The 26192-nt window shown below is 39.3% G+C and overlaps 1 protein-coding gene across 3 annotated transcripts in view; it reads left to right on the forward strand.

Annotated features, from left to right (window-relative positions):
• Positions 1-25756, forward strand: part of NRG3 (neuregulin 3) — a 395272-nt gene extending 369516 nt beyond the window's left edge. For all 3 annotated transcript variants that reach the window (XM_086899838.1, XM_086899837.1, XM_086899839.1), the window contains exons 6-9: positions 3797-3923; positions 11038-11165; positions 18211-18381; positions 22510-25756. In XM_086899838.1, the coding sequence (XP_086755964.1) occupies positions 3797-3923; positions 11038-11165; positions 18211-18381; positions 22510-23017 (934 nt within the window). In that variant the 3' untranslated portion in view covers positions 23018-25756. The remainder of the gene's footprint in view (positions 1-3796; positions 3924-11037; positions 11166-18210; positions 18382-22509) is intronic.
• Positions 25757-26192: the final 436 nt, after the last annotated feature.

Consider the following 26192-nt stretch of genomic DNA (forward strand, 5'->3'; position numbering starts at 1 on the left):
TCTTAGAAGAAAGAGTGAGTGAGAATCTTCCTGGGAAGGCTTGAGGGTTTTGCTGATGAAGAGAGTTTCAGAAAAGGCAGGATGGGATTGTCAGGAGGAGGAACATGCCATCAGTGACTGAGCACACTGTGAATAAAAAGCCCCTCTGTTATTCTCAGTGCCTCTCTTGGTCTTGCCCTGCTGTAGGGAGTGGTGAGAGCTGGGTTGGAACAGCCTCCAAAACACCCTGGCTTTGATGAGGTGGTGAGGAGAGTTATGTCTGAAAATGACTGGAAATAACACTTGAAAGAGGAGCTTACAGGACAGGGGGTTTGGGGTTCTGTCTGCATTATAAATACGAGAGTTACTGAGAAGAGTTGAAGTGGGCTGGTGCCAGGCTCTGGGAACTGAAGTTTGGAGAGTTATGAGAAAATGAGCACCCCTGGTTCTGTCAGGAGGCCTCAGACAATGTATGAATTGAGTGAGGAGACTGCTCAGTCCGTAACATCCTGGCTCTGGCTCCTTCTGGTGCTGTCCAAAAAGGAAATGAAAGTGTCTCAGCCGGGTCTCATGGGAGAGAGGTAAAATTGTAAATGTAACATTGGCCAGTGTCCTAAGGGTGTAAAACCCAACAAATTTTAAGTTTTGAAAATTTGAAGAATTTGAAGCCTCAACACTTATCATATGTTAGCTTTTAGTCAGCAGGTTTTTGGGAGCTTCTTTTTAAGTCATGTGTACCCTGACTGTGCTTAAGAATTACCAAAGCATTCCTGTTGCATGGGGGTTATCTTGGGGTTTCATTTGACGTACAAGAAATTTAGAATATTTCTAACAGAAATAGAAACTCTGAACAGGGCATCCATTATGAGAAAAGTTTCCTTGAAGATCCTAACCCTCACTTACTTAGTCTGACAATTCCATAATACCAGCTGCTAGAAACAGGCACTTCCCTATATGCCATTGAATTAAAAGTCCTTTTTTAAAATAGATTCAATCTGAGAAAGTTTAGGACTATAATTAAACTCTCTGCCCTTCCAATTATTCCTTTTAGGTTAATCAACAAAGTGCTGGAAGTGTTAGCAACAGATGAAGAGTACAGTAATGGGCTGCCCTTTACAGCTTACACTTTTACAAATGACTAGTGACTTTATTTCTTGCTGAAGTAAGAACACTTCACTGCCAAATAACTCCAGTTATAGTTATAGTAGAACACATAAGGCCCATTTGTTTTGAAAACAAAAATTATAAAATAAATTTATTAATCAGCAAGTAACTTTGAATTATTAATAGTTTCTAGTTTTATAGCTGTGCATCCTATAGTTTTGCAAAATGAATATGCATAAACCTGATATTAATGTTAGGTTGGACGAACATAAAAGCAAATTAATGATTGGATTGTTTTTCTCAGCAAATTACCTTCAGGAATTTCAATTGTAGTGTTAAAAATTGCAGTAACGAAGCTGAATATTCCAGTTTACTTACACGTGTTTATATACATAGAAATAATTCTATTTATTTTTCTAAAGAATCCAAAATTATTTTTGTTATTTTCCTGATTAAATTGTCATTTTTTATGTATATGAGAGGTTCCCAAAGTCTGATGCTGTGATCATGTTTCACTATCATTGTTCATAACTTACATGAAGTCATGCAAAAATTTCCTGAATATTCCATAACCTCTCTGGAGACCAACATGGAAGAGGCTGGTTTTCCAGTAGGACATAGGAATAAATGTGCTAATTTCCTCTGTGTATGTAATTTAGCTGGTCAGAAAACAGTTGTTCATAAAAACTCTAAAGTTGCTTTTGTGAATCTCCCCTGGAATTTTATGAGAAGCTGAAGAGCTCATTTAGACGTTTTACAAATTAAATCATTCAGTTTCATTGGATTCAAAAATTAATGGATATTAAAAACATTTCTAAAAGAGATGTTTCAGACTCAACTGACTAATTTAATTTGACACTATATTCCTTCAGATTAGATATCTATTCAGATTACTCCAATATTAACTCTACAAGTTTTGGCTAAAGAAAATTTTGGAAGTTTTTTTGTGCTTGAGAAATGATTTCCTCACCTACCTCTATTCATTTATTTTACTAAATATGAGCTTGTCCTCGGTGACAATACTCAAAACATGCCACTCCTTTATAACATGCTTACAATATAAATTCATTCTTTTCCATTTGCTTCAAAATAGGATGCAAGTAGAAAGCCTAAGAGGTACTTAGAGTCCTGGATTTGTTATGGCTTATGACCTGCACTCAGGAAACGAGCTGTAACAGAGGCTTTTAAGCAAGTACTTACGATTTGTTGAATATAAGCGAATGCTTACATTGTGTCATACTGAACCAAAACGAAGGGACTCAAAGACTATTAAAATCTATGTTATTAAAATTGAATATTTGAACTGTGATACTTCTCACCACTTACTTTCATATTGAGGGAACTTGTCCTCTCTCACTGCACTGAATACACAAGTCATTTCTGCTTTCTTATACCTTCCAGGAGTAGACACATATTCCTCTGTGAATAAGAAATTTAAATTAATTTTCTACTTCATTCAGTGTCAAATTCACTGCCTGACCCAAGGTCCTGTCAAACTTACTGATGTAACAAGGCTTTCCACAATCAAATTACCAGAAATGATTCAAAATGCTGCTGGATCTTCTTTGCTGAAATTTAACTTTCAGTATAGAAAGGCCATATTTTCTTTCTCTTATCAACATTTGCCAGAAATCACTTCCTTTGGAAATTTGGCTTGGCACCAGTTGCTGTCCAAAACCTGCTGGTGGCAGAATGAAATGCTGCTACTGGTGAGTCCTTGACATCACTGGGTTGTTTCCAAGGCCATTGTAGGTTCACTGCTGGAGATGCATCTTCTGGGGACAGAAAGGAAGCAGGGAAGGAAGGAAGAAAGGAAAGAATTAAAATGGTATTGTGAAGTTTTTGCTCATAATGGTTTAAAACTGATAGTCCCAGACAATGTAGCTTATCAAAAAAAAAAAAAAATAAAGGAAACTGATAGAAGACCTTAAAGGTATTTTGCTAACAGTTTTTCCCAGCTGAGATAACTTTTTGCACAAGATAAAAGTAATATTTAAACTTTTCTGTCTCGTATCTTCTATCATGTACAGAACTTAAAAAATGTTTGTCACTCCCACTCAATATAGTGTGACAGAAACAGAAAGTCTTTGTTAGCACTATAGTTATCTCCTGAATAATGCAAGGGATTCATCTTGTGGTGTTCCTAGCTCTGACAGGGTGGATTATAGTATAAGTCAAAAACACGGCCTCAGAGGCCATACTGATGTTTTTTTCCAGGTTTAAGCATATAAGCAGAAGCTGCTCTACACAAGATGTGTTATAGGTCAAGTCTAATCAGCCAGCAGAAATCTTTGATTCTTCATCAATTTTTGTAGCCTGCAGGGGCTAATGCCCATTTTATTTGCCAAAACCTCTTTTCCAAATCAGAGAAAAATGCTTTTTTTATTATTCAGACCGACTTGCAAGCTATTGTTAAATGCTCAATAGAATCATCTCACAAAACTGTGCACTAGCACAAGGAGCATACTCTTAGAGTAATCTGAGAATAGAAGGTATTTTAAAACAGAAGAGAGAGGTTTTTTTTCCCCCCTTTGTTAAGCCTTGCCAGGAAACAACCGCTGCATTGAAGTATCACACATTAGTCAATTAGCTCAGCTGGCTCATCCAACACGGTGAAGTTTGGAACAAAGGGAGATGTGGCTATAAAAGTATCATGGTTGTAGCAGAAGATCAGGAGAGCTCTTTCTTACACGAGTTTTATTTCTCTCTGCAGGAAACAAACAAAGCAAATTCATGAACAGCTGAAGGAAACGCAGAATAGGAAAACCTACAGCCTAAATGCTTCCAGCATGATGGCAAAGTCGGAGTGTATGGCACAAAGCCAAGTCCAGCTGCAAAATGTAAGTAATCCTGCCAGCTACAGCACTTAATAGCCTGGCTGAGTTCCTGCTGCTGATGGCAGCACATCGTCATGCTGCTATTAACATCTGAGCAATGGGAACCACAATTCTCACCTCTTTCATAAAATGCTTTTTCTATCAGGCCTCTTAATGGAAATCTGGGATTTTTTTCATAAAGTTATTTCAATGGATGCTGGTGCATTTTGTTCATGTAGCAGACTTTGCTGAGCCCCCCAGCTCTGCATACAGCAGTGAAAATTACTGTTATAGTTTCCAGCAGCACCTGAGGTCATATATGTCTTTGTGTGCAGTGGGGGTCCTTGAACGTAAGTGATGTCATGCCTTCCAATAATTTATGATCCTGCATGAAAAAAACCAGAGATTTGTCACAGTTAATTCAGAGTAAATTCAAAATCTAGAACTAAATTTACCCATGTAAACAAATGCCCCAGGGAAGACCATGCAGATGGTCTCATTTTTCTGGGTCTTTAGTTAAAGGTACTTTTGTTTACAGAAAGAAATTAGTCTGTTCAAAATAAATTTGAAATATATTTAATCATTTTATGAATCTAATTATATGAAGTCATTACAATCTCACAATCATGAAATATTTAAAGCATGTTTGAAATAAGGAACTTGAAGACAACCCATTTATTTAGCCCTGGTATTTTCTTTAGGAAGGTATTTTCAGTATATGCCATTCCCTTTCCCTCAGTCACACAATCAGTGCTGTCTTTACTTTGAACAAAGCCTTTGGAAGGAGGATCCTGGTAGCAATATAATAGGAAAATATAAAAGATGTATTAAAACCTTTCTAAATTATTAACTCCTTTTTTTAAAAAAAAAGTATCTTAGCACTGCTCAAAGGAATGACTACCTTATTTGCCAGATTCCATCAAAATAGTGGGACTTCAGCAAAAGTGAGCACTCATGCCCACTTAACCAAAGATTTCTTAACTCCTAGTCTACATCCAATTAATTTAGAGATAAATATAAGCCCTTTTAACCAATTTAGAGCAAGCAGAGCCTCCCTGCTAAGACACAGAGGCTGTCAGAGTGTTGCTTGTGTTCACTGAAAGTTCTGTTTTGTAGGAACACCATGATGGTGGTCCTGTATATGCTCATGATAGGCTTTGTAATTCAGGAAAAATGTACTCTTTCAAGAAGGAAGATGGCTCCACTCAATTGACATAATCACAGCTGGGGGAACCTTGTGCAATTTTTTCCTCTCACTTTTAGTCATTCAGCCTTATATTATACTACAAGCACAAAAAAAAAAACCAGCTGTTGGGAGTGTTGTTGGTTGTAATGATGGCAATGACAGGTAAAGTTCATGATCCTTTTGTTCTAGCCTGTGAAATAAGCCTTGGTTAACACAAAGAATATGCTCTTTGCCATTTTCTAACTGTAATTCAGTGCAATATTTTGTCATTTTCTTTTGCCACAACCATAGTGGCTGAAATAGCAGTCCATAGATTCTGAATGTAGTGACTGAGCATCATCATTATTATATTTACTATTTTAATCCAAATTTGCTTTCCAGTTTTTGATGCTGTGCAGCCTGACATTATGAGTGCTGGTAATTAGCACACCATTTTCTTGTTCTTGTGGCTGTTTGCAGACAACTCTTTTCTCCTTGCCATTAATGCATTCTCCCTTTGGGAAGATAGGAAGGAAGAAAAACAGAATGACCTTGTGCAGGATGCAGTGTAACAGTGTAATAAGGGTTTCTATTATCAGGAAGATTTTAGTGCAGGAATGCATGCAGGCAGCTCATGAAATATTTACAAAACTTGCCAGATTGGAGTCAGTGGGGAGGGCAGGGGTTTGGTGAGGCAGTAGAAAAGGGACTTTGGAAAGGTATTTTGTAGGAATGGCTGAGAGACTCCTTCAGAGATAAGCTGTCTGCCTCAGGTAGATGTGCTCCCTCTGCCATTCCCATCTGCAGCTGCCACTGCATGGGCCTGGGGAGAAATCCTAGTTCCCTTCATTTCCAGGAGCTAATAAATAAGCTTAAATAATGAGGCCAGTTATTTTTTGGAGACTGCTCCCCCAGTCTGGCATTTTGGTTTAGGTAATCCCGCGAGTTGTCTCTTTTCCCACTCCATGTGCCCCCCCTACAAGCAAGAGAGTTTTCCCATTTACGTCACCTTTCTGTCTTTCCCTTGAAGATTATCCTGGATTTTTCTCTTGTCTCTTTTGAATAGACCTGGTGATGCTTTCAGGCTTTTCACACAGCTCTTTCTTCTTCTCCAGAGGAGAATGCTTTTGTGGAGACCTGAGAAAAGTTGTATAAGGTTCCTTATTCCTTATGACTGTTCTGAAAGAACCATCACCTTTTGACTGAGAGGTTGCTATATTTAGTAAAGGTACATCTATCTTTCCAAATGTGTTGCTTTAGAAGGAGGTTTAACTTATTTCCCAAGGCCCAGGGTATAGCAGACAGGGTTTCAAGTGGCTTGTGGCTATAAAGAGCTTGACCAATCTCAGTGAAGTAATTTTTCCTCCCACACTCAAATGTATTACATGTCCTCCACTCCCTGCCTCTGCTCATATATAAGTGAAATAAAGGGTTGGATTTTGTCAGGACAGCTGTGTTCTCTCTGAAGTCCTGCTGCTCATCACTGGTAATTGTGCTCATCTATAACAAGTCTTATCCTCGGTACAAATTTCAGTGTTTTCTTAGAGGTACAAATTAGATGAAAAATACTGTGTACTTTAAGAGGTATTCATAAATTTCTGTTTGAACACAGCTCCTAGGATTTCCTGAATCTCCTCCAAGTCCACTGCTTTTCCCAAACATTCCTGGCAGCAACACACTTAAATTCTTGCTGGGTGTTTCTTGCTAGGGTTTCTAGCCTCTTGGATTTAAAGACTAATGCACTGGTAATCCTGCTATAATTCTTCAGCCAGGAAGATATAGATGTGCCAGCTTTTAATTCAGGATCTTTGAGGTACACAGGAGATTCAGATTAATTTCACCTAATGCATTAAACCTGGGGCTTCCCAAGTATTATGTACCCCTTCCCAAAGAGATCATCCTCCTTTCAAGAGATATTTAAGGGGCTGCTGCAAACAGTTAGGTCTCCACATAGTCAAAAGGAAGGAAATTGTCATTCTCCCCATCTAGAAAGACAAGTACTTGGTGCACCCTCACACACCATGCAGGAGGAGGTGGGGTGGCTCCTGATTCCTATCTGCCTTTTCCACGTAGAGCAGAGGGTTTCTTTTTAAATTCTCACAACTTGGTAAATATGTCATGAGAAAAAAATAAAATAAAAAGAGTCAGCTGAAACCTTGACATTCCTTTAGTGATTCTGAGAACTGGCATGGCTTTTTAAAGTGGCCTTTTTCATCCTTGTGGTTTTTAATACCTTCTCCCATGGTACCAAGGGGATCTATTAATTTCCCATCACTTTCCCTCTGAGGTGGTTAATATGCTTTTCGTGCTGTACTGTGTGGTTTCCATTTTCACTACACTTGTTTCTAGTGACTTGCAACCACGAGCTACAGGTTTCTGAAATTCTTATAATGAGGGACAAAAAATGCTCCTTTTGCATCTTGTTGCCTTTTGTTCATAGTAGTAGGAAATAAAATCTTTTCAGTCGCTGTGATAGAAATGTAGTTAATATATGTCAAGCAAGAGATACTTTAAATCTTTTAAAGGATTACTCCGTGGTTTTACCTCAATAACCATTTGATCTATCAGCTAAGATCAAGAGCAAATTTCCCATTTCTGTATCACATGACTATTTAGGAAGAGCTGCCAGCATAGACAAACCTGAGTTTACTGCCCTCTGTCTAAAGCCAGTGTTGGCAACAAAACATAGAGAGCATAGGGGAAGGGTAAGGATGTTAAATGTACCACCTGGTGAGCTTTTGAGCAAACTGAGCCCCCAGAAAAATCAGTGGCTCTTTTCCTCCTTGAGGCAACCTCTCTGAATGTCATTTACATCTGACCCCTCTGCCTTCTCAGTTCTTTTTGAGATGGGATCCCACATCGCCTCCCTTCCAATGCCACGTGAATTTTTGGACCTTTTACTGTTTTGGGGCAATTGCTGAGGGGGAAGAGCTGAGTAAAGCCCGGGAGAGGGATGGGTGTTTTGGTTTGCATAACACCAGGCCAACAGTGCCAAGCTGCCCTGCAGCATTCGAGTGGCTTTGGTCGTCCCTGAGCCCTGCGTTTCAGAGCCGGGGATTCAAGGTGTGCAGCAGAGGAATTATGTGCTCACAGCAATGCAGCAGGTCAGTGACAAAGGCTGAATTCTTGTCTCCTGGCTCAGGCTGCCTTCACAGATTCACTTAGCATTAACTAGCAGGGGGTGGAATTTTTATTGTCAGAGTTGAGTAATTGCGTGTAATAGATTATTTTTTCCTTGAAACAATGAAAAATTGGAAATTCACAAAATTTTTTTTTTTTAAATCTATCATTGTTCTTTAATTTATTTATTCATATGCCTCAGTGTTTTTCAGTAATTTCTCAAAGAACCAATAATTAACAAAGAAGGCAATAAAACCATTAAAAAACCCGAATACAGATAAGCTTTCAGTGATGCTTTCACCCTACTGGAACAGGCCTTTGAAAGGGTTTCACAGCTTATTCTCCATCATGAGAATATTCAGCAGCTCACAACAGTCAGAGGTGTCCATGGAGCTCAGTGCAGGTGAGAAGTGAGCTGTGAGAGCAGCAGGATGAGCCCTGCTGGGACATGGCTGGGGAATGATCCCACATTGTACCTCTGGGGGCAACAACTGATACTGCTGTAAGCTCTTCACAGAAGTATGATGGTATTTTTCCCCAGAGGTGATCTTAGAGAAGGGATGTAGCACTTGGAATTAAACTAAAGAATAAACCCATGCTTAAATATATTAAAATGTATGAATAATGCTGTACATCCAGATATGTTCAATTACACTGTTAGAATTCCCTGTATATTCACACCTCAATTTAAACTGTAATTCACATTTTCATTATAATGAATGTTATGACTGTTACAGGAATTGTGTGTTAAGTGGCGTATCTGAAAAGGGGAAAAATGTTCAGTTAGGGGAAAAAAATACCCTTTTTAGGCTGTGTGTGAGTGGTGCTGGGTGCTGGACCTTCATTAAAGTTTGATGATCAGCACCAGAGCAGCTTCTGGGGTCCTGTTGTTCCTCAGCTGTGATGAGTTAAGGCTCTGTTTACCACTGCTCCAGCCCACATCCACCTGAAGCAAGGATGTAGCAAAAGGCACAGCTTATCTCTGCTCTTTGTGATTCACTTCATACTCATGGTCTTTTAGGCCATTCAGGCCTTCAATTTTGTATCATGAACAAACTCAAAGAAAGGACAGAAATAGCTTCTTGGCACTAGCAAGCCATTCTTTACATAGCTCAAATTGATTTATTCAGGTCAGAAATCAAAGCCAGTTTCATTTCTGCAGCTGGCAGGCTAACTATTAAAGTTTAAAACCTTCACCGACACGAGTACCTTAAAAATCATATTTCTGTCTGAATATTTTATCTACAACATTTACAAGTGACATCTAAGATCATGGTAACTGAAAGAAATGGGAGTGGAATATGTTTCTTCTTATTACTTCAGTCGTGTTTACTTCATGCATGCAGCACCATTTTGCATATTGCCACTCCCAGCTTTGCCTTGAAGCTGAAAAGAAGAAAGTTTGACCCTGTTTAACATGGGTATTTCACTCAACAGAAAGAGGCAGAAGAGCACTGGAGAAAAACCTGAAGAGCTGTTACTTTATCTATAGAAATTGGTCAAAAGAAGTCTGACTGGCTGTACTTAAAGTCCATGTAACCTATTTTTAAAAGTGAATATTCTTGTATGACTTTCCTTTTTGATCTTGCTGAAGTATACAGAAATGTAGATAAGGAAAAAGTCAGAGTCAGAAAATAATTGTTGTTTTAAGCAGTTACTGATCTTTTGTTAGACAAAACTAATAATTATGAAGAATTGTCTTTTGAAAGAATGCCTACTATCTTCTCCATGAATTTCTATGCTATTGTATCATAACAAGACAATTTTCACCACTATTTTCAAATATTTTAATTTGTATTTTCTTTCTAAAATATGTAATCGTGTAATTGCTCCCATGATACCAATCTATTTTAAAGATAGCATGGATATCTAGGTGTCCAGTACTAAAAATACAAATCAAAAGGAAAACAGACCTATTAGTTTTAGTGCAGGTACTTGTAATGCAATGTAAAAAAATCTGAAAAGTGCTTTATTTTTCACACCTGAGTGGAAATGTGAGTTAACCTCTCATATCTCAGAGATATTTCCCAGTGACCATAACATTCCACAACATGGAATCTTCTTACAAGCCCAAGTGCAGCTTTTTCTATACTTCAACTTTATGGCTCCACGCTGGTGGAGAGACCTTTTTTGTTGGGTTTTGGGTTGGTGTTTTTTTTTTGAAATTGCAGTTGAATCACAAAGCAAGAAGAACAAATCTGTTCTTCTTCATGTCTAGTGTCTGCTTTGCAGACCTTTGTGTCTCCCTCTGTGCCCAGAGACCGCCCTACGCCTACACCTGCCACAGGAAGAATTATGTTTACCCTGTTCTTACTAGCACAGATACTCCCAGGTCAAAAGTTTCAAGCTGGTTCAGAAAGATATCTGGCTCTGTGGATAGGTTTCAAATATTTTTCTTACTTATCTGATGACACAAGTGCTGTTTCACTTTGGTTTTCATAGTTGTACATGCTGATGATGAATGCAGTGTTTGACTGAAATCACCAAAGGACCAAGAAGTTGCTGATTGTCCTCTGATGTGTTTTGTGATCTGTCTCTGCATGGACAGCCACAAAAACAGATTTCCAGTCAAAGGCACCATTGTTCCCATTATTATGGGCAGATCAGTCTGTAATTTTGGTGCTAATGCTGATACCAGCGTTTTGACGTGCAGAACGTAATGGGGATAATGGTTACTAGCCCTTTCTGCTGTGTAAACAATACTGAATGAATGTGTGATTTACAATGCCTAATTTTGATTTAAAAATGCGCTAGAGCACTGCTTACCCAGCTCTGATATGAATTCAGAGTGAATAGCATCAACAATGTACTTTGTCTTGTGAGTATTAATTAATTTTATTCTCTCTGCTACAGTATTCAAAACCAGATAGGCATCCGGGGCCTATTCTGCACAAAGTTATGGAGTCTAGTTTTTCAGGCCCTCAGTCTTTCCCAGAGGCCTTGTCTCCTGACAGAGGAACCCAGCCCATCAAGCACCACAGGTGAGCAGAGTCTGTCTGGGGAGAGGCTGGGCGGCGCGGCGCAGGGGTGCAGAACTGCTGATACGTGCGCGAGGTTATCGCGCACTGGGGCTGGGTGAGCTGCTGGCTGCCCTGGTGCCAGCAGAGCCTCAGACAGATTATTAAGCAGCTGTCCAGCATGTTCCTGGCTGCAGACATGAAAGGTAATAGCGATGCTCACTGCCTGCCTCTGCGCCGGTCCCGCGGGAGGCGTTTGCAGGCGCCACCCAAGCTGCGGGCACAGCCCGGCCAGTGGAACAGCTGCAGGAGGAGCAGCCTTTAAAAACAAGACTTATCCATGTTCATGAAGTTAATGACTCATTTGCTTCAGAAAGACTTGGTTGCAAACCTGCAGCCTTTTTCACCCTTTCCCTTAACAAAAGATATGTGAAATGAATAATGACTTGTTTATGAAAACATGGTGGCCTTTGAAAAGGAGGCTTTAAAATGTTTGGATGGTCATTTCCAAGAGGAAAAAAAATGAGAAATGTCACCCATCACTGGATGAGATTCAGATTAGAATTCTGCTTCTAACTTTTTTTGGATGAGAAAGATTGCAGGTGCTTCATTACAGGACTAGAAACCAAAGTGGAGTCTGGTACAAACAATAGTGTTGGTGGAATGACAGTGGTAACATCTGGTCCAGTGCACAGAGAGAGAGAAAAAAGGCTGAGAAAAATGAGTTTGGAATTTTTTCAGCTGGATGAACTGAAGTGGAAGACTTGTTTATTAAAAGGATTTTTTTTTTTAAATTTCTTTTTTTAACTACTTACAAAGAAGTCTGAGATGGCATGAGGTTATGATCTGGCTTCTGTAGTACTTGGTGCACTTCCAGTGCATTCTCTCAGCCATCTATGTGGTTTTTCTCATTTGAATAAGGGATTTGCTTAACCTACCAAGTACCACATACAAGCCAGAAAGGGGTATTTGGGTCTCTTCTACTTTTACCTTAGTTAAGCCTTTAATTTGGCATGAAAAAAATGATGTCAGTTGTCATATCAGATCCATTTCTTAGGTATTTCTCCTTATTACACAGAAATTTTCAAAACATGGTTAAAAATTTTATTAAACGTAGATGAACTATGGGACCATTGCCTAGAATGCTTTCTACAGAAGTTCTGGGAAGAATTTTATCACCATTTAGTCACAACATGAAGTTTGGAAAAGAACTCAGAGACATTCCCTTACCTTTTAATAGTGTGATTGCACAATCCAAGAGATGTCTTTGCTTCAGAACTAAGAAGTGGGATGACTAGTTAATTTATAAAGAATTCTTTTGTCGTTTTAAAGCTTAAGATTTATTATACAAGGCCCTTGTTTTATAAAACATGCAACAGACTTGAACGTTTAAGACGTACAAGGCTGTCTTTAATTTATGCACCATGTGGGAGATTCCTAATTTATTTTCTGAATAGTGTTCACTGTGGACAAATGGTCAAATGAGGATTTTATACTAAATATCTCTTCATTTCATTCCAAACCTGACTGAGCCTGGAAAAATTACATCAGCTCTGCAGGTTCTCTCTTTTATGCTGTTCTGAATTCTGTTGTTTTATTTCTGCTTGCTATGGAAATACTTTGCTCTACATCCAGACCTGTTTTGTCTGCTGGTGTTTTCAAGGACACTGATGATGGGTGATCATTTCTTAAAATTGGGAGCTGGCAGTTTCAGGTGCTGAAACTAATAAATTTTGGCCTGGAAGTAAGACTGTCAATGTAGGGAATCATTTGGAGTTGCTGAAATGTGACTAACAGAGACCAGCTAATTATTTCACTCAGATTATGGATAATAGCAATTTTCTGTCTCAACAAACCTCAGCTACACAAAAAGAATTAATGCAGAGGTTAGGTTGAAAATTGAAATTTAATCTCAAAAAATATTTACCCTGCGTTATTATTAATATCCTGAAACATTTTGCCTGCATTGTGCTGTTATCGTAGAAGTTACATCTTCTGCTTGCATATGTAAAATAACTCTTAGAACTGTCAGAATTCCAAATTAACAAATGTGTTTAATCAGTAAACTTCCTGCAATGTATGTAATGTGCTCAAAAATTTGTCTTGGATTATCTGTTGATCTTGGTAGGAAGGAAATCCATGCTGCCTTATTTTCTAATATGTAGAAATAAATTAGAGTTCTGTTAATTATGGGTTGAGTTGTGATCCCATTGAATAGCAGTTTTCTTGGTAATTAGTCATCCTGACTTTCATTCATGGATTCAGTCATCCTTGATTTTAGAGGGATTCATTTCAGAGAATGCCATGATGAAAGCCAAATGCAGAAGCTTTCAGCCTGGAGCAGTTGTATTGTCTTACAAAAATGCCAAAATAGGATAAACTTACCCTAAAATTAGTAATAATTTGTGTTTTCATTTTTAATGACCTTTCTACACCACAAAAAAACATGGAAAAGCTTTTTTTTTTTTTCATTTGGTAAGCATTTCACTCTTTATGATGCTAATGTGAGTGATTCACTTTACAGTAGAGGAAAGAGTAAATAAAAGTTATTCTGTAAAATAAGACTATTGAATTTCAAAGAGCAAGCATAGGTAAGCTAAAGCAACTAAGAATGTAAAGGCAGAAGAAGCCTGAAAGGAAGAAGGTGTAAGGAATCTGCTATTTCCCCAAAGAAAAAGCAAAACTGATGATGGGACAGAGATGATAATTGAAGCAATTAGGGTAAGCCTGAATTAACAGATTTCATTTTTTAATAAAAAGTTGGGATGACTATTTGAGGACAAAGGTCGAATATGAACAGAATCATATATATGAAAATAGACATTCCTACAGTCAAAGTGGAAGTAAAATGCAGAAATCAAAGCTCTCAAGATGGTTTGGTTAATCTTGATCAAGAAAATAAAATTGAAAGAACCGGTTCACAAAATTTCATGTCTGGGAGAAAAATCTATTAAAATGGGAACTGTGACATGAGATGATGGATTAGCAAGTGTCAAATATTTAGGAGGATGAAGAATTTATCAAAGTGACTAGGAACCTATGCTAAATTTGAATAGTCAAGACTTTAGGACAAATGTGGGGGAAGAAGATTCTTGCGATAGATATAAAAAAGGCAAAATATTGTTTACTATCTTACCAACAGCAGGTACTGCAACATATGCACTGATGATTGTATTTATATTTGATGGGGGTGAGTTAGATCTCCACACAAGCTCAGTCACTGTTGCCATATGTGTCTAACACCTTTAAGGGGAGGAAGCTGGGAGAGGCAGAAAATCTCTGATGTGGATGCACAGAGGTGGTTAAAAGGGAGGGATATTAAGGACTTGTGTTGAGAAGGTAGGACCTTCACCAGTGCAGCTCTTAAAGAGTCTGTCAGCACTGGGGACAGCCTTTGTTTGTGCTGGAATGCAGTATAGTGTGAGAATGCACCACTGTTACCTCACCTGACTCAAATGGCCTCCCAATTGCCATGGACTCCAATTGCACTCCCAAGCTAAAATGAGGAGTGAGTGATTCATGTTCCATGGAAAGTGTTAGAAGGCTGTCTTATGTCAGTCTTCAGTTCAAGAGACTGGAAAGGGTGTGTGACTGCTGTGTATGAGCACATGAGAGCAAGCACTACAGAAGTAAAAGACCTATTTAAAATGAAGGAGTGGGTTGGCACGTATACCAGCTGAATATTCATCAGAAATAATTTTTAACTGAAGTCTCAAAGTTTTCAGTATAGAACAACTCTCTGCAATAGTAGCCTGGATATCATCACCAGTTTGGGATGGAGGTTGATCAATGCACTGGAGGAAGTATATGATGAGGTTATGGCAGATGATTAAGCTCAGTGCTCAAATGCTCTGTTCCCATTTCTTATGGTTCTATCACCAGGATTGTGACCAGATGACACAGGTAGCATTGAAGGGTTTCCATAGAGCTCCAAAGTCCCTGAGTAGCCTCAAAACAGACTATTCCCAAATACCAGAATATTTTGAAGGAATCAATAATGATCTCATTTCAGAAACCGAGAGGAGATTTGTAGCTGTAGGCTGTATTCATTAATACTGAAATTGGCTGAAAGTCTCGGTAGTTGATTCTTGCAAATGTTAGCAGTAGATTGTCTAACAGCCCAAAAAGGGGGCTCTGAGGGAATATCAGAGGACACTGCCTGGCAGCTGGCTCTCTCATTTGGGTATGTATTTACTGGGTGTAATTAACTCAAAAATAGTTCAGAAGGATTCCAGAATTACTGTAAAAACACTGCTGCTCTTCTCTTCATGAACATGGGTAACTGCACTTGGGAGTTTTGTATGTGCCCCAAGAGGAGAATACCTGTAGGATCAGACTTTGTTTTCATTCAGCTGCTCAACCAAAAGAAAATTCTCACAGAAAACAACTGGCAAGAATGAATCCCAAGTTCTTCATTAACTTTAGGATGGTTGAACTGCTTTTTTCAAAACATTAATTCATCAGAACTATATTTCTCCCTAGTTTATGCATCGCTTGTGAACCACATCATGCATATTCTGATTTTTTTTTTAATTCTGGAGTAATTGATAGATTTTGAGGACATTTCTGCTACAGCTTTCTGTACAGTCTATTTTATTGAATGGCTCACTTATGTGGGCTGGTTTCTTTTACCCAGTTAGACTGGAGTGCATAGAGGGAGAAACCATAATGTTGGCTAAAGGAAAATAAATTCCTTGAAGAAATCCAAAAACCATTGTTTGCTTGAGAGGGAGGATTTTTTCACATGAGCAATAGTCTGAGAGGGACATTAAATTTGCATTGCTTATACTCATACCAGTTTTGTGTAAAAGGCAAAGCTTTGTGGTGGAAATCCTTTTCGGTAGAACTTTTAACAGAAATTTTTAGGGGTTTTTTCGGTGCCTGAAGAAACATCTGTTATCCTGCAGCTTGCAGCTGCACTGTCTGTGAGTATTTCCTGATCTGTAGTGAATTTGTCTTGTCCATGACCTCAAATGATTTTTGTTCATTCTTCCCTCAGTTTTGTTTGTTTCTGACAGAAATATTGAAAGCATAAGAACCTCATATTAGCAACAAACTGGTTGCTTAGAGTGTGTCAGTGCTGGCAGTTCTGTGGTTGCAGATCCCTTTGGTCTCAGAATTTCTGCAGTTTATACCCATTACCTTAGGTATAGACGTATGTGTTGAAATTATGTCTATTACAAATAGAGCTTTTGTGAATTTGCATATGGAGATCATGTACTCTCATCCAACAAGGAAGATGCTCAAGGGCATCAAACCAACCATAAATTAAACAATAAGAATTTCTGACTTGAAAGATTTGTAGTCAATCAGAAGTTTGTTTTTTACTTTTGGATTCCATTGATAGCTATGCACAAGTCAATAAAAACCAAAAAAATTCATTATCCATCACAAATTATTCATTCACCTGCACCTCTTGAGATTCCCTGCTGTATTAATCTCAGGCTCTCCTGAGCAGAAATTGTCAATTACTTTGTGATGTGGTAGTGTTATTTTGCAGAATGTGAACTGTAACTTGCAAGTCAAACTCAGCTTTCAGAACACAGAGGCCAGTATTTCAGGTTTTTAAAAAGGTTATTTTCACAGCCTCCTTAGTAGCAAAGCAAAAATCTTTTTATGGGAGCATCAAAAATCCTGGAGGAAATGCTATTGCAATGGGTTGTTGGTCTTTTCAATTAAAAAGCACTAGAAAAGTAAAGGTGTGGAAGAAAACAGATTAGACTGTGATGGAACACTGCTAGCCTGAGCAGTAGGATAGAGAATGTTGAATTTATTCCTTATTTTAACTTTGGGTGGGAAAGGTTGATTTTAATGGAAATGTCCACTCAAAGAGAATTTGTCCAAGGCAGTTGTTCCAAGAAAGAATTGCTTTGGGAGTAGATGTGGCCCTAACTATAATTAAAGTTCCCACTAGGTAAAAAATGCAGGTTACTTTTAAGTCACGTTGTAATAGGAAAAAAGAAGCAAACTTACCAAAAGTCTTTTGCATTGCTGAATTTTGTCACAAGTTGGAATTATTCACACAGCCAAAAATAATGACTCGTAAAAGGCATCTACAAAACCTATGTTATCATTAAAGATGTAAGAGAATATGAGGTAACACACGCATTTCTGAGACCCAGAAGATGCCAAGAGAAATGTGAGTAGCTGAGAAATGAATATTCAGTCACGCCATGCAGTACTGAGACCTGTTAGCAGTAAAAATAGTTATGCCTTGCCTTAGTTCTGTGTTCCCATATTTTTACATTAGCAAATTTGTTGTTTATATACCAAAACTGTAGATTCTAGATACTTTTTCATTCCTGCATGAAATGAAAACAAAACAAAAAAATCCATTCTCCTTCCAAAACACCAGACAAACATTTGCAAAACAAATTTTCTAAAATAAGTAGAAAACTATGACTGATTTTTATCAAGTTCAAGTTTCTATTATATCATATAAAGAAAAAGCGCAGAATTTATCAATGTAAATAAACAACAAAGCAATCTGTAAATAAAACAGGAATAAAATAATAGAGAAATACTGTTTGAGTGGAGGAAACTTGTCTTAGATGGCTTCTTCAATCTGCAGTTCATAAACTTCACTTACATTATTCACTTATGCTTCTTCTCAATTTAATGGTTTTGTATCAGGAAGCAGCACCTCGCAGGCTGATAGATGATATATTGGGCTTTCAGTTTAGGATCTAATTTTGAATTCAGCTGTGGGTATCAGAGAGCTGTACTGTTTGTTTATGCTGTCTGAGGACTCAACTCTCTACAGCAGGATTATGATATGCAGCATAGAAAAGGGAAGCATCCTTCATCAAGTGCAAGAAAACATTTCATATAGTGGGCAATTATTTTCATTCTTAGAAAAGAGGTGACGTATTAAATAATGGCATAAACAGCAGCTAATGGTGGATTGTACTATTATATTTCCATAGAGAATTTCTGCTGACATCATAGACTGCCACAGCAAAGCTTATAAGAATAGTAATCCATGCATTATTAATCCTGAACCTTTACTTTGAAGATTTTTATGCTTTTGGTGTGATAATTTTTACTGTACTCTTGGTGTCGTTCCTAGAAGTCTCTCTTCATGCTGCAGCCCAGGACAAAAAAGTGGGATGCTCCATAGAAATGCCTTTCGGAGGACTCCTCCCTTGCCTCGGGGTAGGTTCAATGGAATTACAGGACCAGCATATCAACAGCTCGAGGAGTCCAGGATCACAGAGCAGGACACCATACCTTGTCACGGGTGAGTAATGACATACCTGAAGGGAGACAGCTAGTGCCTTTTGAAATAGTGGGTTTTAAAATAAAATAACACACATTGCAAAGCCGGTTTTGTATAGATAGCTTCGTACGTAGCTTTGTCTTGAAAATGCACGAGAAATAGACTGGGGTTTCTTTCCTTTTTAAATTCAGTTTATTAGAACGTTGACTGTGAGCTCCAGCTGTACGTAAGGTCTGGGTTTCAGAAGTGCTCCTGAGAACCTGCAGCTGCCTTTGAAGTCCTTTGCAATTGCTGAGATATTTTGCATAATATTTACATATCCCTATAGATTTCCAGAGACTTTCCAGTATATTACAAGCATATTTTATATAAAAATATGAGTGATATCTCAAATGGAATAAAACCCCCACCCAGTTTCACCTGTAAGTCACAGTGAAACTCTTCTCTCTGACTTACAGGTGAAACTGGTGGGGTTGTGTGTCTGGTGACTTTTACATAAGTTTCACTCACACTTGTGTCAGTCATTGTTACTATTTGCTTCTTCTGAGGAAAAAACTGTTTATTTCCTCTTGCAGTAAATATACTGTTGTTCATTTGTGTGATATGTGCATATAATTCCTGGTGAAAATTTCCTACTGAAATTGCTGCCCTTGCAGAAAGGAGCAGGCTGGCAGCATTATATGGTGCAGGCTCTGGGAAGTGCCACAGCCTCCTCTCAGGCTGAGGAGTGAGGTACAAAACAGCAAAGCTGTGGGTAATTGTATTTACTCTTGTCTAGGAGATCAGTGTGTGGCCTTACAAGTATCAGCTTGTACTGGCCTGTATTTTAAATTTGCCGTTCTGCAGAATTTGATACTGGGACCAGACTGGGCCCCCTTCTGGCCTCAATCCACTCAAGCACTTCATCTATATTTTGTTCATTAAAGGATGTTCACCCTCTGAATATCTGCTGGTTTCACAGTGTTGGTGCTCTCATCAGATTTCCAGCCCAGACAAAAATTTCTCTTGTCCCCTGCAGAAGTCGCACTGCTTCCTTTCTTCTCCTTTTTCACCTCCATCTTTCCCTATTGGGATGCACAAATCAAAGTGCTTTGTCTCGCTGATTCTGTGCATTCTGAACTTCATCCTCCAGCAGCCTGGCTGAGGCACAGTCAGCTCTGCAGGTGTGGATGGGGGTGTGTGTCTGTCAGTGTAAGCGCTTCCAGGGCTGCCCCAAAGCCTGCCAGAGCCCCTGCAATCATTCCCATCCGTCTTAATGGACCTTGTCAGCCTTGTACACCGCACACCTTTAGCCACAGGGCTTACAGCAAAGCTGCTGGGACTGTGCTGAGTGAAACCCGTTTCATATTTACAGTTTCAGTCCCTTCTGTCTCTCTTTGATGTGTATTTTTAAAGGGGGCAATAAAATTATTGTGCTTCTTTCAGTTTCATTCTTTAATTTAGACTCTTACACACTGTATAACATAATTACTATTGAATATTTATAAATGTTTGCTTTTGTTGCTTGGTTTTAGGAAGAGGGTGGAGAGAGAGCTGCACTTTGAAACACATGCACATGAATTAATTTATTCAGACAAAATAATTTTTCAGATAAAAACCCAGATATATTTCTTTGGAGGAACTGTGGTTCTGGGAAAGTTAATTATAGGAAAATGTAATTAAGGTTCTGCAATTATAGCTCTAAGTCTCAGTCTATTGAAAACAGCAGCAGTCTGGTGTCACACACAGAAGCATGGATCAGTTTGTAATTAACTAAAAGCCAAGTCTCACATGGTTTAGATATAATATCCCTTCTAGTTTAATACCTCACCTGTTGCACACAGTGTATGCACTTTAATTCAACCTCAGTCATCCTCTGAAAGCCCTGTGAGCATGGGGCAGAAACATGTTATTCTGGCATAAAATTGGTATGTCTATCTGTATTTCAAGAAATATTATGGAAATACGCCAGGCATTGCATTACATGTCACTGCTGCTGACAGCTACTTTTCAAAATACCAAGAATAATTGAATCTCTATTGTAGAACTGGCAAATATTACTGTTTTCTCACCAAACCCATTTTAATTCAGTCTTTTCCTGTTTTTGCTTATATATCATCCATATAATACCTACATTGCATGTGAAATTCATTAAAAACATTCACTCCCTTTGTTTTCAGGGTGCAGCCCAGAATATATTTAGGGCCTGAATTACCAAAAAAGGGACTAATGCAACTGATGCGATCTCTCCAGCTATAGTCGTTTGAACAATTATATATAAGCAAAGGAAACAAGAATGGGCACAACCCAAAGGTCTGCACTGTTTTGTTTTCATTTATTTTTTTTAATTGTCCTCCCTCAGGAATAAAACCCCTGACCAGTATTTCATTCATCTAGAGTCCTGAGAGCTGGTGTAGGGAGCCCCCCAGGAATGGCTATGGGTGTGTCTAAGCACAGTGCCAGTGCACTCAGCCAAGGCTGCAGCTGTAGAGCACGGACAGGAAGTCTTAGCACACATCCCAAAAAGCTGCTTGCTCTGTTATTCCCCTGGGTGCCACTTCCAAAAGCAGTGTCTCTTTCCCCCACCCAGCAGCAGAGTTCCCAGCCCTTCCCTCTTAGCGCAGAGCTCCCAGCTGCCCCTCCTGGGGATGGCAGCGGTGCTGTGCTCCACCTGGGCAGGGGCTGTGTGCAGCACTTGGACAAACTCAGTGCCACCACACACGAGCTGATTACAGGTCAGTGGCACTCTGCTGGAAACGAGCCTGCAGTTGTCTCCTGCTCCCTCCTGCCTGACACCTCGCCAGGAGCACGGGGCCAGAGGAAGCCTTCCCAGTGAATCACTGTTTGTGCCAATACTGGACTACAGCGGTTTCACGTGACTCAGTTTCTCTTCCTTAGCTCTTTCTCTGCTGATGCCAAAAAGCAGGAGGCACATGTGAATAGAAGGATATTCCTAGTGAGGGCCAGCAGGCTTAAGGAGCTTTTGGAGTAAAACCCTTCAAGTCAGTGCTTCCACACCAGATCTAAATGTTGCTGTCCTCATCCATGGATAAAACGTATTAGATTCACCATTAAATAGTTGCCTTAAATAGTTGCCTTATTAATATGTGATAAGCTGTGTTGCCTTATTAAATAGTGATAAGCTGATTATAAATAAATTATGTTCTGGTACTGAGGTGATGTCTGTGGTCCATAGCAATCATGACTGGTAATATAGTAACTCCTAGAGCACCATATTTCTAGAAGTACTAATTTCTGACATCTAATTTCAGATGGGGAAGCATCTTTTCTTTCTTTTTTTTTTTTTTTTAGCCATTGTTTATTTTATATTTATTACACTTTCCATTTCTGGTTTTTTTTAAAGTATTTTTCATAAACAAAGCAGAGTTTGGATTTGAAACAAAATGGAAATGTTGATAAAAAGCCACAAAGTTGCCACACAATCAATAAAATCAGGTTATAATATGTGTTAGAGGAGGATAAAGGATTTTTTTTTTTTTAAATGGTATTGCAGTATCAAGAGAACACAGACATTTGCTCAAGTCCTATATGTTAGCTCTATTTCCAGATGAAATCTAATAAAACAAATCAGGCCAACATTATGAGTATGGGCTATTGAAAAAGGATTTTTTTTCAGAGGTACACTGCACTTAGATGCTGTGCTTGTTTGAAGGGGAGTACAGACAATCATTCCTGTGTAAATAAAGACTACACAGCCATGAGTGTTTAATGTTCTTTTTATCTGCACCTTTTTAAAGTGTTTTCCTGAAACAACCATATGACTTTGAGAGTTCTGACATTGAAGAAAATATCAATCCTTTTCCCCAATCAGAAATGTAGCAATAGAATTCCAAATTTATTTTCGAAGAAAATAAATAATACATTGTAACTATATCTAAAATATTTTTAAAAGAGATTTCCATTATTCTCACATCGTGGTGGGCGAAATGAGACTGAGAAAAAAGCAGTGCTTTGCCACTGAGAATCAAAACCAGTCTCCAGAGCCTGTTGTTTTCCCCAGGGCGCCACCACGGCCAAGTGCTCTTGTATTTCAGGAGAAAATGGTGTGTGTCTCTTGGGCACAGTTCACTGAACCTCACACAGTGTCCCCGCTTCTGGTGGCATCTCACCACTTGACGTACAACAAGAACTCTTCTTTACTCTTTCCAGGTATTCATCCAGTGGTTTAAAAACTCCTCAGAATACTTCAATAAATATGCAACTGCCTTCAAGAGAGACAACCCCATATTTTAATAACGTGGATCAGAAGGACTTGGTCGGCTATTCCTCTTCAAGGGCCAACTCCGTTCCCATCATCCCGTCTGTGGGCTTGGACGAAGCCTGCATGCAGATGCAAAATGTTCCTGAAGTAACAGGCATCAAATGGTGCAAAAACTCCTATTCTGCTGAACTTGTCAATGTGAGTTCCCCAGTCAGTAATTGTCTAATAGCAGAACAACACGAAGTGAAAATATTGCTAGAAACTGTGCAGGAGCAGATCCGGATCCTGACGGACGCGCGGCGGTCGGAGGACTTTGAGCTGGCGAGCGCGGAGGCGCAGAGCGGCGCGAGCGAGAACACGGCCTTCCTGCCCATGAGCCCCGTGGCCAAGGCAGAGCGAGAGGCACAGTTTGTCTTAAAAAGTGAAACGCAAAGAGACTCGGTATTGACCAAGTGACTCCGTGTGGGGGTTGTGGGAGGGGAAACGAGAGGTCTGTGCATTCGACGCTTTGCTAAACAGGAAGGGAGGAAGTTAAATACAAATTATTTATATGCATTAATTTAAGAGCATCTACTTAGAAGAAACCAAATAGTCAATCGCCCTCATATCATAGTGTTTTTTAACAAAATATTTTTTTAAGGGAAAAGTTCCAGGAGGGATGAAGCGTGCTTTTAGATGCTTTCTAGGCAGGATTACACAGTTTCGGTTACAGAGGATTTTACCGCGGTCCTGTTTGGCTGTCCGAAGGCTTAGGCTATGCATCTCTTTTTCAGTAAAGGCCAAGTACCGTTCTAAGATGCATTTCTGGTTTCAGGGCAGCACTGCAGTGAGCTGCAGGGCAGGGATTCAGAGCCTGGGGAGCACGTCCTGTGAGCCCAACACAGATCCAGTCCCCTCTCCCCCTCTGCTCTCGATTCCTGGTTCACGCCACAAAAACAGGCGCACAGACACGTACTTCTGAGCTCTGGTACCTGCTGTGGAATGGTGACAATGCCCCTGAATTGAGCAGCTGCTTGACTCTCAACCTTAATTCGATGTGTCAGTCACCCCAGGAAAGTCAGTGGAATCATTTATGAGCTTTGGGATTGGCCAAGAGTGGGAGCAGGGTTGGGGTCTACAGATCCAGTGGTCAGGAGCCCACAGCTGCTCCCTCTTCTGAGCTTTGCCTATCAGAGCTGCCTTGGTGGAGAGTGAGGAAGAGCAAGAGAAAATGTAGAGATGTCTATTACAACAGGTTTGGTTTTGGTTTCTGGTTTGAATTTTTTAAGTGGAAACATAAACTCTGTTGTTCGTTAGCGCCCCTCAACATTTCTAAACTTTTACACTTTAAAGGCATTTGTAAGCTCTCAAGGAGCACTTCTCAGTGTGTGTGTATTTTTTTTAAACTTATTTTTTTATTATGGCTTGTTCAGAGAAGAGTCAGGGAGATCCAGTATGATCAAAATCCAGCCAGTAAGTGTCCACGCTGCCTAATTTGTTCCTGCATTCAGTTCTCCAGTCACTTTAATTAACTATGGCTTAGGCTTGTGAACTTTAAAGCTTCAACCCTGCAGATGGTTCAGTATGGGCAGACCCACAGGCATGCAGAGATCTGACTCCAGTGGAGCTTTCTAAGAGCAGATGGTTTCCACCAAGTCATTCCCTGCAGGGGATCAAGGCCTTAGAGAGGATGTTGCCATATCTTCATCACATCATAAGCCCTTTTTGCATTAGCTTTCTTTTGAGTCCCTTTCCCCCCCTCCATAAATTGTAAGAAAATGTGCATATTTTGCAATGAATTGGGTTCAGTGACACACCTTATTGGGTTTATTAGTGTTAAAATAATCTGCTTATTCTCGGGGGGACAAAATCAACTATAATCAATAATTGCTAAATAGCCTTCTCTGGTTAGTGCCAGGAGATTGATTAAAAATAATAATAAAAAAAGAGACTATATACAGAATGTATTTAAATATTCCTTTGAAGCAAAATAATTGTTAGATTTATTAATGTGCCCCAGTCTTTCTAGTTCACAAGTCTCAAGACTTCCCAAAATAGCACAATCAATCACACAGTGCTGTTGTATGTTGAGTCAGAATAAAGCAATATCTTAACCTTTGTCAAGTAAATTTGGAAAAGAAATGCTGAAGGTGTATGTCATTTTTATTTTTTTTTTTTGTTAAGGCAGTAAAAAAAAATTATTATTGACAGTCTTCATTCAGCAAGTCTTATTTTGGGTTGATTTTGTGGTTTGGGGGGTTCTTTTAAAGATAAACTTGATGAAATTTTCCTGTTTACAGAATTTTCTATGGCTGCAATCTTTGCTGTGTGTTTTCAACAGAAACATATTTGAGGGCAAACTATTGTTTTATGCCCCAGGATGGAGTGTGAGCTGTTCAGACTCCCTTCTGCAAAGACACAGAGCTTTTGTTGTAGCAGTGAGGTGGGATGCCTGTGGGGTTTGGTCTCACCCTGACGTTTTCCTGCCATATGTGGTGGTGGGCACAGCCTCACTGTGCATGAGCTGAGCTGACTGTGGTGGGTATGGCCCCAGATAAACCCTCTGAGATGCAGGGTGCATTGGCTGGGGCTCAGATTTGCTCCCCTACCATCATTTGAGTTTTCTGTCAGCACCATTTGCATCCCCCCCGTCTCAGGACATGAGCAAAGGGAGCCTGCCTCTGCCCATAAGCCCTGTGAGCATACCTGAATTTTCATATTATATGAAAAGTGGGTACTGTATAAAGCTCTGGTTTAACAGTTTTCAAATGGTGATCACAGTTAATGAATTGTTCACCATTCATTTAATCGAGGTGGTCTCTCTGCAATACAATGCAGAATCCTGCTCAAACTGATGCTTAAAAATCAAATCTTTTCAATTCAGATCTTCCCCAATCTGCAAATTCACCTCTGGCAACATAATGGGAACACACAGCAAGATTTCAGTTGAAGAAAGAACCATGTCATAAGCAATGCCTTTAGGGAGAGAATGTGTTCATGCAGCACCCCCAAAAGACCCAGAAAGAGGAGACGAGCAATGTATTTAAGAGAATGAAATGTTTTACTGAATGGTAGCTGAAGATCTGAAATGGTGAGGATATCTTTGGTTCATGTTAGAGATACGATCTTGTACTCAGCAAAGGATGTGTGACTGTTATATGTTAACTGTTCTATTCAGTTCTCAGCATGTTTGAATAGAGAGACGTTAATATTAACCAATGACAGACTAGTGTATTATTTGTTCAGAGCATCGCTTCAGATCTTATTGAAACTGTCATTATTTGCAGAGGAAAACAAAAAGGGTTGAAAACATCCAACTAGGCAGCCTTAATGTTGTTTGTGTGGTTTTCTGATGCAACTGTTTTCCTCTGTGGACCTTCCTGTTTTACAGTGAATGGGGCAACATTTTCTCTGAGGTCTGACAATTAAATGTGTAAAGCATCCGTATGAAAGCCGTACTGGAACAGTACCATACTGGAACATGGTAGGCCAAATTTTGCTTTACTTCTGGTCCCACTGAACCCGTGGATTGGAAGGGATGCAAGTCACTGAGAAATGCAATTCATTCCTAAAAGTACACCTGTTCCCAGCCTTGGAGACAGTCTGTAATCCCCCTAGAAGAGGCTCTGAACTCAGTTGTTTACGTGGATCA

This window comes from Cyanistes caeruleus, chromosome 8 (genome assembly GCF_971803275.1).
Source record: "Cyanistes caeruleus chromosome 8, bCyaCae1.hap1.1, whole genome shotgun sequence".
In the NCBI taxonomy this organism is placed as follows: Eukaryota; Metazoa; Chordata; class Aves; order Passeriformes; family Paridae; genus Cyanistes; species Cyanistes caeruleus.